A 9,774-nucleotide genomic window follows, 5' to 3' on the forward strand; every position below is an offset into this window, starting at 1 on the left:
TGGCGTGTGCAGAGGTCACCAAGTTCTATAATGTCAATAGTGACAAGCCTCTACACTTTAAGTGGTCTTCAGATTTGCCCAAGAACATTGCATAAAAAGCTGCATTTAATGGGTTTTCAGCTGCATCCAAGCCTGTCAACACCATGGACAATGCAAAGCGTCTGATGCAGTAGTATAAAGCACTGGATTCTAGAGCATTGGAGACAAGATGTTCTCTGGCATTCCCATGGATGAGTCTGGATTTGGCAGTTGCCAGTACAATGCCAGAATGCATTGTTCCAGTGAAAATAACTTTTAATGTTTCAGCATACTAAGACATTTTGAACAGTTTTCTGCTCCTAATTTTCTGAGAACAGTTTGGGGATGGCTCCTTCCCGTTTCAACATGACTGTGCACCAGTGCACAAAGCAAGGTCCATAAAGACATTAATAAGCAAGTATGGTTTTGAGGAACTTGACTGGTCTGCACAGAGTCCTGACCTTAATCGCATAAAAGCCCCTTGGGATGAATTACAGTGGAAACATGGAGCCAGGCATTCTCATCCAACACCAGTGTCTGACCTCACAAATCTGGAAGAATGGTAAAATATTCCCAAAAACACACTCCTAAGCCTTGTGGAAAGCCTTCCCAGAAGAGCTGAAGCTGTTGCAACGGGTATGCCGATGTCGAATGAGTGAGTGAGTGAGTGAGTGAGCGAAAATGGGAATTTATGCAGCACTTTTCATTTAGGTCTTGACTTTAAATGGGCCATTCTACAACACATATATATAGGTTTATCTGTATCCTAGATCTAACAGATTTTCCTCCAAGGTTGTCCTGCATTCAGTTCCATTTTTCAACAATCTCTAACCAGTTTCAGTGTTTCTGCTGAAGAAAAACATCCACACAGTATGGTGCTGCCACCACCATGTTTCACCTTGGGCATGGTGTGTTGAGAAATGGGTGATATTTTCTCCACATAAAGTGTTTACAAAGATCAGTTTTGTTCTCCTCTGAACAGAGAACCATGTTTGCTGTGTATATGGCAAACTGCACATGGAACTTGTCACAGCTTTCTTTCAACAAGGATTTTCTTCTTGCTACTCGTCCATAAAGGTCAGATTTATGGAGTACACAACTAATAGATTTACCATCAACAGATTCTCACACCTGAGCTGTGGATCTCTACAGCTCCTGTAGTTACCATGGTCCTCTTGGCTGCTTCTCTGATTAATGACCTCATTGCCCAGCCTTTTTGTTTCATAACCTACCTCTCTGATCTGTTTGCTGTGTTCCTTGGTTTTCATGTTTGTTCTCTAATGTTCTCTACCAAACCTACGACGCCTCCACAGAACCCCTGGATATACACTAAGATTAAATACACACAGGTGAAAAAGGGTTCACTGGATTTTCTGTATCAGATTAAGAAGGGTCTGAATACAAATGCACTCCACACCTTTTAATTTTAATTTTTTCCCCCCAAAAATTTTGATTCATGTATCATTTCCCCTTAACCTCACAATTATGTACACTTTCTAATGCTGGTCACAAATAAATCTAATGACACACACTGAAATGAGAGAATTGCGCCGCTCAAAGTGGCAGCAGGTTGGAGTAGCTCTGTTACATTTGATTCTGATTTATTCTTTTTTGGGAACTATTCCTCTTGTGGTGGATACAGTTGATTTTTTATTTTATTTTTTTGGACAACTGTCCTCTCTGGTGTCAGATGCTGTGCAGCTTGGAGGATTTTTCCTAATACTTTCTATTTTTGGACATTTGTTATGATGCATTGCCATGGCAACGGGGTTGTTCCTTACAACCGGGAGCAGCTGATTAATATCTCAAAAGCTCAACTAATACTTCAACTACAACCCCAAATCCCTGATGAGTTGAAAAGTAGACACAGTGGATGCATAGCAGGAGCTAAGAGAAGAGAGATAAGGAGGAAGTTCAAACCATCTCTCCTATCGATTATGATGGGCAATGTGAGATCATTGGGAAACAAGTTGGATGAACTCCAAGCCCTACAATTCAATTCAATTCAATTCAAAAATACTTTATTAATCCCAAAGGGAAATTAAAAGGACCCAGCCAGAGTACCGGGCATGCAGTATTATGTGTTTTACTGAGACATGGCTGCAGGATCCCCGACTCCAGCGTCTCTCTGCCGGGCTTTTTAACCATACAAGCAGACAGAGATTTAAAGAGGAGCGGCAAATGTAAAGGAGGTGGACTGGCAGTACTTGTGAACAACACATGGTGTAATCCAGGACATGTAACTGTGAAGTGTCGTCTCTGCAGTCCAGATATTGAACTGTTGGCAGTAAGTTTCTGTCCATATTATTTACCCAGAGAGTTCACCAGTGTTATTTTGGCAACAGTTTATGTTCCACCTTCCGCTGTTGCTGACACTGCATGTGATGCCATCAGCTCAGTTGTTGCTAAGCTACAGACACAAAACCCCAATGCTTTTGTGGCAATTTCTGGTGATTTTAATCATGCTTCACTCTCTGCTACACTTCCAATGTTTCAACAGTTTGTCAGCTGCTCTACCAGAGAAAACAAAACATTGGATTTGTTTTATGCAAATGTCAAGGACTCATACATCTCTACAGCAAGACCTCCTCTAGGCAAATCAGATTACAATCTTGTTTTTCTCTGCTTGAAATATAAGCCCCTTGTTCAGAGGCAACCTGTAATAAAGAGGACTGTGAGAAAATGGTAACAGGAAGCTGAAGAAGCCCAGAAAGGTTGCTTTGAGGCTACAGACTGGGACGCACTGTGCCAGCCACATGGAGAGGACATCAATGCCATGACTGAGTGTGTAACCGACTATATAAAGTTCTGTGTGGATAACATCATCCCCACCAGAACCGTGAGATGCTTCCCCAATAACAAACCTTGGATCACCATTGACCTGAAGGACCTGCTTAACAAGAAAAAAAGAACCATCAGAGAGGGAGACAGAGAATTATTGAGGAGTATACAGAAGCAACTTAAAGTCAAGATAAGAGACAGCAAGGAGATGTACAAGAAGAAGCTGGAGAGCAAGCTCCAGCAAAACAATATCAGAGATGTGTGTACAGGGATGAAGAAGATCATGAGCTTCAGGCAGAGGGTTGATCGGACGGATGAAGGTCTGGACAGAGCCAATGAACTGAACACATTCTTCAATAGGTTCAGTTCAGAAACAAGCTTCGCATCCTCCTCCCCTGCTCACAGCCAAACAGACATCCCACCCTCCTTTGACCCACAGGACCCACAGCTGTCCAGTAACACCTCATTTTTTATCTTCCACCTCAGCCATGGACCCTCGACCCTTCTGCTTCTACATGTTTGCCTTCAACCATATCAGAATCAGAATCAGCTTTATTGCCAAGTTCATACATAGAAACAAGGAATTTGACTCCAGTACACTTTGCTCTTTGGTTTTGTTTTTGCATTACAGAATATACATATTTACAATGTATAATATACACATATATAATAAAAAGGTGCATTTGCAACATCTGTATGCTGTTGTTTTGTACTCTATTGAATGTTCAACAGAGAAACAGCCTGGGGGAAGAAACTGTCTCTGTGGCGGCTGGTTTTAGTGAACAGTGCTCTGTAGCGGCGGCCTGAAGGTAAAGCTCTGAACAGTTTATGTGCAGGGTGTGTGGGGTCTGCAGAGGTTTTAGCTGCTCTTTTCCTGACCCTGGACTTGTATAAGTCCTGGATGGAGGGAAGGTCAGCCCTGATTATTCTCTCTGCATTCCTGATTATTAGTTGCAGTCTGCACCTTTCCTGTTTTGTGGATGAGCCAAACCACACTGAGATGGATGAAGACAGGACAGATTGAATGATGGCAGTGTAGAAGATGACCAGCAGCTCCTGTGGAAGGTTGAACTTCTTGAGTTGCCTCAGGATGTACAGTCTCTGCTGGGACGCTGATCAGAAGATGCTGATGCTTCCTTTGCTTCCCCCTTCCACCTGTGTGTCTCAAGAAGTCAAGTGAAGATGCAACTGGAGAGACTGAATTGGAATAAGGCTGCAGGTCCAGATCATGTCAGCCCTAGAGTCCTGAAGGCCTGTGCAGAGCAGCTCTGTGGGATTCTGCAGCACCTCTTCAACCTTAGCCTGGCCCAGAAGAAGGTTCCGGTGTTGTGGAAGACCTCCTGTCTTTTTCCGGTACCAAAGAAAACTCACATCAGTCCTCAATGACTATAGACCTGTTGCGCTGACATCTCACATCATGAAGGTCCTAGAGAGACTCTTGTTGGCCCACCTGAGTAAGCAAACAGTAAACCATCAGGACCCCCTTCAGTTTGCTTATCGCTGTGGAGTTGGAGTTGAAGATGCCATCATAAACCTGCTTCAACAAACCCACTGTCATCTGGACAAAGCCAGCAGCACTGTGAGGATCATGTTCTTTGATTTCTCCAGTGCATTTAATACAATCCAACCTGATTTGCTCTGTCAGAAACTCCAGAAGACTCAGGTGGAGGCCTCAACAATCTCCTGGATCAAAGACTACCTGACAAACAGACCACAGTTTATGAGACTGAAGGGTTGTGAGTCTAACCAGGTAGTCAGCAGCACAGGAGCACCACAGGGGACTGTACTCTCACAATTCCTTTTCACTGTGTACACCTCAGACTTCCAGTACAAGACAGACTCCTGTTACCTGCAGAAATACTCGGATGATTCTGCAGTCGTGGGGTGGATCAGAGATGGACAAGAAGATGAGTACAGGAAGGTGGTGGACCGCTTTGTGGCATGGTGTGGAAACAATCATCTCATTTTGAACGTGACTAAAACAAAGGAGATGATTGTAGATTTTAAGAGAAACAGGAATAAGTCAAAAACTATTTCCATCATGGGAGAAGAAGTGGAGGTGGTGGAGGAGTATAAATACCTCGGTGTTCACCTGGACAACAGACTAGAGTGGAGATTCAACTGTGAAGCCATCTACAAGAAAGGACAGAGCAGACTGTACTTCTTGAGGAAGCTTAGGTCCTTTGGTGTTTGCAGCAAGATGCTGTATATCTTCTATAAGTCTGTTGTGGAGAGTGTGATCTCTTCTGCCATCATCTGCTGGGGAAGCAGCATCAGAGCCAGGGACTTAAAAAAGCTCAACAAGCTGATAAAAAAGGCTGGCTCTTTTGCTCTGTCCACCATGATCCACAATGATCTCCAGAGGTTCCAGAGGAGTCCCCAACTCCTCTGGAACCTCTGGAGATCATTGTGGAAAGATGGATTCTTCATAAAATGAAGAACGTTATGGAGAACCCTGAGCATCCTCTTCATGAGACTGTCCTACAACAACAGGGTGTCTTCAGTCAGAGGCTTCTTCAGATCTGCTGTAAGACGGAGCGCTACAGGAGATCCTTCCTGCCCACAGCCATCAGTATCTACAACGGCTCTTTGTAGAAACCCTCATAATGAGCTACAACAACATTTAATTTCCCTTTGGGATTAATAAAGTATTTTTGAATTGAATTGAAGTTTGTGGCTGTGACGTCACAAAATGATGAAAAGCTTGGGTTGTTTGACAGAGAGCAATTTTGAGCAGGGATAAAATAAAAGTCTCTGAACTATATGAAATTAAAAAGGTTTTGTATTAAAGGAATAAATTCATAATGTTAAAAATCAACTCTTCATTGTTTTTCCTCTCTTCTCAGGCAAAGTCACGCAGAGCTTTTTTGTAAATTCTCTCCACATCAAATATTTAAAGCGAATTCGTCATAGACAAGTATTTATAACCTTTTGCAGACTACATTATATCTATTTTATGTTATTCAATCATAACTGTGACGGTCATTCGTGCCCTTTTTTCTATACGTATATGTTGAAAACCCCTTATCAAACTCGGCAGTGCTGAGGTAATTTAAGACACAAATGTCTTCCAAACGTGTTCCGACGCTTCAGTGCCATGTGGATGATGGTGGTGGCGTAGATTTTGGCTTGGGAAGCCAGACGTCCCTACAAGTTTCGTCATAAACCCATGAAGTCTGGAAGCTTCTGCGTGGTTCTGCATGAAGACCATCACCATCAGTCCCGGGACGCTTCCGGTGTCGCGCCTAAATGAAGCCGCTCTCTTTCTGAGCGCTCCGGTTCGTGTCAGTCTCATGACGCTCTTACACAACCTAGATTTACGAAACTGAAGAGAATAAACTTAACAGCTGTGTCTTTTCACATTTTGATGCGTTAGGTCCAAACCTGAGAGTCTTTTGTATTACTTAGTATTGTGAGATAATAAAATCTGATCAACAGTGTTCAACAGTGTAAAAACAAACCCCCCCCCCCCCCCCCCCCCCCCCCCCCCCCAAAAAAAATATCCTGAAAAACTGATGTCTCCTGGTTTCAACAAAGGATCACTGCTCCAGGCATACACAGATGGATACCCACGCTGAAACCAAGACAAAAAGGTTCCAAACGATCCCTCTCTTCCACAGTTTTTGGTCTTATTTGAAAGGGCCAGTTCCCAGACAGGAGTTGATGGCAGTTATTTGGGGGCCCCATGGGGCAGGACGCGTGCAAAAACCCCCTATCTGCAAAGGCGTGACAAAGAACAGCATCGTCTTTACCTAAATAATGACATTTTTGAGCTGAACAGCGATCTGATGTCAAAACAGAATTTCATGCATACGTTCCCACCCTTAACTGTTTCATAAAGACTTTTAATTTTGTGTGTGAATGTTATGCGTAAAACTGGATTTTGCTCCATCTAAAAAGTTAAGCGTAAAATCATGAAATAATGAAAGAATAATTATTTTTTGACACCATAACTGTAAAAGCAAAATAATATTATTAGACCTTGTCAGATATTCATGTAGTTTTTTTCTTTAGCAACAGAAATATGAGGCACAATAGCGCCATTGTTACTGTGGCGCAGACCAGAGGCGCACAGAGCCAGAGCCTGGATGCTGACGGTGGGAACATGTAGCAGAGGAGCGGCGGAGCAGTGGCAGATCTGGGGAGGGAGTGGGCCCTGTGTGGTTTGGGAGGGTGGGGGATGTCAGGAGGAGGAGAAGGTTTCCATCTGTTGCGCCGATCGTGGCGCGTGCCGAACGCGTGAATCCCACCGTCAGCTCCGAGCAGGCATCACCAAGAGCAAAGATGAAGTTAAAGCCAGTAAATCTACAAGAAATGAAGCTGTGTGGTCTGCAATATTGAGAATTTGAGCTGAGATAGTGCGTTTACAGATCCTAGAAAACAAACACATTTATAAAGAGACGCTTTTTAAGGATCCTTGATGTAAATATTTCCCTGTGTGTTATCCTTCCAGTTTTTTGACAGACCTTTTTAGGTTTTATATTTTATATTTCTTCTCTTTTTAAACAGACACAACCATATACTGTAAATATGCACTTCTCTGTTGTAAAGCGTTTTAAAACTTCGTCCTGTTGATAATGAAACAGGCTCTTCTGGAGGTCCATAAGCAGATGTTAATCCATACATAGCGTGGCTTGGGTATCTGGTTCCTTTTTAATGGAATAGATTAACCTCGTCACTTTAGATCCACTCATTTGGCGTTGCGTATGTTTTGTTGTGGCGGGACATAACCAGACTCTATACACAAAGAAGCTGAACGTAGGTACTTCATGCTTTTATAACTTTATTTCAACACCATGGGCAATGCAACTTTTTAAATATTCAATTAGTGCCACTTTCTTCTTTCCGTAATTTAGAATTAAACTACTTTACGCATGAGTTGGAAGGTGAAATCAAATATCAAACCAAGCAGAACCGTTTATAATTGTTATTTAAATTTTAATTTAATTGATAAAAAGCGTGAAAAGCGAAGCACATTTTACGGAAGGCAACGCAAATGAATAGACTATCAATCAGTTTCTGCGGCTTAGAAAACGAAAGCATTTCAATTACAGGACTCATGTGCAACTGGATCTGTGTTGAACGTTAAAGCTTTAAATTTTAAAAATAAGAGAGCAAAACATATACACAAAACTCTGCATACCAATGTACAAACCGGGGTCCCCAACTGGACCAGATGGTCTAGACAGCAACTCTGCTCATTTCCCCAAAGGCATCGACCCCCGCTCATCCACCCCCACCCTTTCAACACAGTAGCTTGCGTTCCCTCCCCTCTGACGCCCGGGAGCCACATAAATAGGAGGCTCTCCAGCCCTCTGGCACACTTGAGCTCAGCTCCTCCAAGAGAAAGTACAAAAAAGCACAACTGCACCTGCGAACGAAATGAGTCCGAGCAACACTGCTGAGGCCGGTCAGCCTCTTCCTGCTTGCTCCACAGTGGCCCAGAGAAAACAAGCCCACGAACTCAGAAAGGTAAGAAAAATAGATATTCTGAGCAAGCAAGAAATAATCTAAAATGAAATGCAATAAAGAGCAGTAAAATGAAAATGGTTGTTATTCCTTTCAGACTTTGAAGCCCTTGCTGGAGAAGAGAAGACGCGCTCGCATTAATGAAAGTCTGAATCACTTGAAGAGCCTGATTTTACCTCTTGTTGGCAAAGACAACGCACGTTACTCCAAACTTGAGAAAGCCGATATTCTGGAGATGACCGTACGCTTCATCAGAGATCTTCCTTCCTCCCCCGTCAAAGGTGAGCATCATATTCAACTAAAGCTTCGCTGTTTTAAGTTATCCTCTTTTTCAAATATGCTCTAAATTAAAGTCGGTCCACTAATCAGATCTCCACTCTTCTCCATCCAGACTCTACAGACAGTTACAGAGAAGGCTACAAAGCCTGCCTCCAGCGGGTCTCCGCTCTGCTGCCCAAAACCAACCTGGACCAGGACGCGTGCCGGCGGGTGCACGACTTCATCCAGCAGACCATGTCAGCCACAGTCACACCGACCTGCCTGAACTGTTGCACCCATAGCCCCAGGACTCTCCCTCAGATCCAACAGAGGCTCTTAAGCCTCAAATCCAGCTTTAGCTCCAGGCCTGAGAGCCAATCCTACATCGGCCTGGGTGCCCGGGCTCCCAGCCGATCCCAGGCCCTCCAGCATCCGGTCGGCGCTGACATGTGGAGGCCTTGGTAGAACTGATGGACGTCCATCTCATCTTTGTCTGTTTATATGTATATTATCTGTATTCTATCGTTGTTTAAGCAATGAAGACCTGATGAAATTGCTACAGAGGATGTTAATTTTGTTTTTGACGCGTGTTGCGTTTATTACATGAAGGCAGGAGCACAGATCGCAAACAAACTGAAGTCTATGAACGTTTTAGAATGCAATCCTCTTTGGGGTTTCAAAGAGACGAGTTGTAGACAACACTTTTGTAAAACCCCAAGGGTTATTTAATTGGAGGGTTGCACTGTGGACTCAAAGCTATTTTGGTCTGTGCAACAGAACAGTCTGTAAACACTATGTGTTCTACCTGAATATTTATTTTTCATTTCTGACATGTAAAACAACTTTTTTCTTGACATTTGTGATGTTTTTTCATTGTAAAAAGATTGGAAATAAATGTACGCTAAACGCACATGGCTCTCTTGTTTCATCTTTACATTATTGCTGCAAAAGCTCAGATGTGTCCCGAACGTTAATAAGAAGATTTAGGGGGTGGCGAAGGGGAAAGAAAGAAAAAAGGCGCGCAATCACAGAAAGGCACAGATCAGAAAGAGCAAACTGGTGCTGATGAGCAGCTGCTCTATTGTTAGTGATGGTAGGCGCCTCTCTGGTTACCGCCAAAACTGTGGGAAGATTCGTGTGAAGGGAGCTGAAAACAGAAGCGATTCCAAGTTTGAAAGAAAGCACAAACAGCTGGCCACGATACTTCTTTATAGCCCCTAGCAGCTCTTTATGCATTACCAGCTTCAC

The 9,774-nt window shown here is 43.2% G+C and overlaps 1 protein-coding gene across 1 annotated transcript; it reads left to right on the plus strand.

The window, feature by feature from the left end:
* The first annotated feature begins 8,139 nt into the window (after positions 1-8,139).
* LOC124871344 (transcription factor HES-2-like) lies at positions 8,140-9,429 on the plus strand. The gene is made up of 3 exons (XM_047370606.1): positions 8,140-8,271; positions 8,366-8,549; positions 8,660-9,429. The coding sequence occupies exons 1-3, from the start codon at positions 8,182-8,184 to the stop codon at positions 8,989-8,991; spliced, it is 606 nt and encodes a 201-aa protein (XP_047226562.1). The 5' UTR covers positions 8,140-8,181; the 3' UTR covers positions 8,992-9,429.
* Positions 9,430-9,774: the final 345 nt, after the last annotated feature.

The sequence above is a fragment of the Girardinichthys multiradiatus genome, chromosome 1 (assembly GCF_021462225.1).
Source record: "Girardinichthys multiradiatus isolate DD_20200921_A chromosome 1, DD_fGirMul_XY1, whole genome shotgun sequence".
In the NCBI taxonomy this organism is placed as follows: Eukaryota; Metazoa; Chordata; class Actinopteri; order Cyprinodontiformes; family Goodeidae; genus Girardinichthys; species Girardinichthys multiradiatus.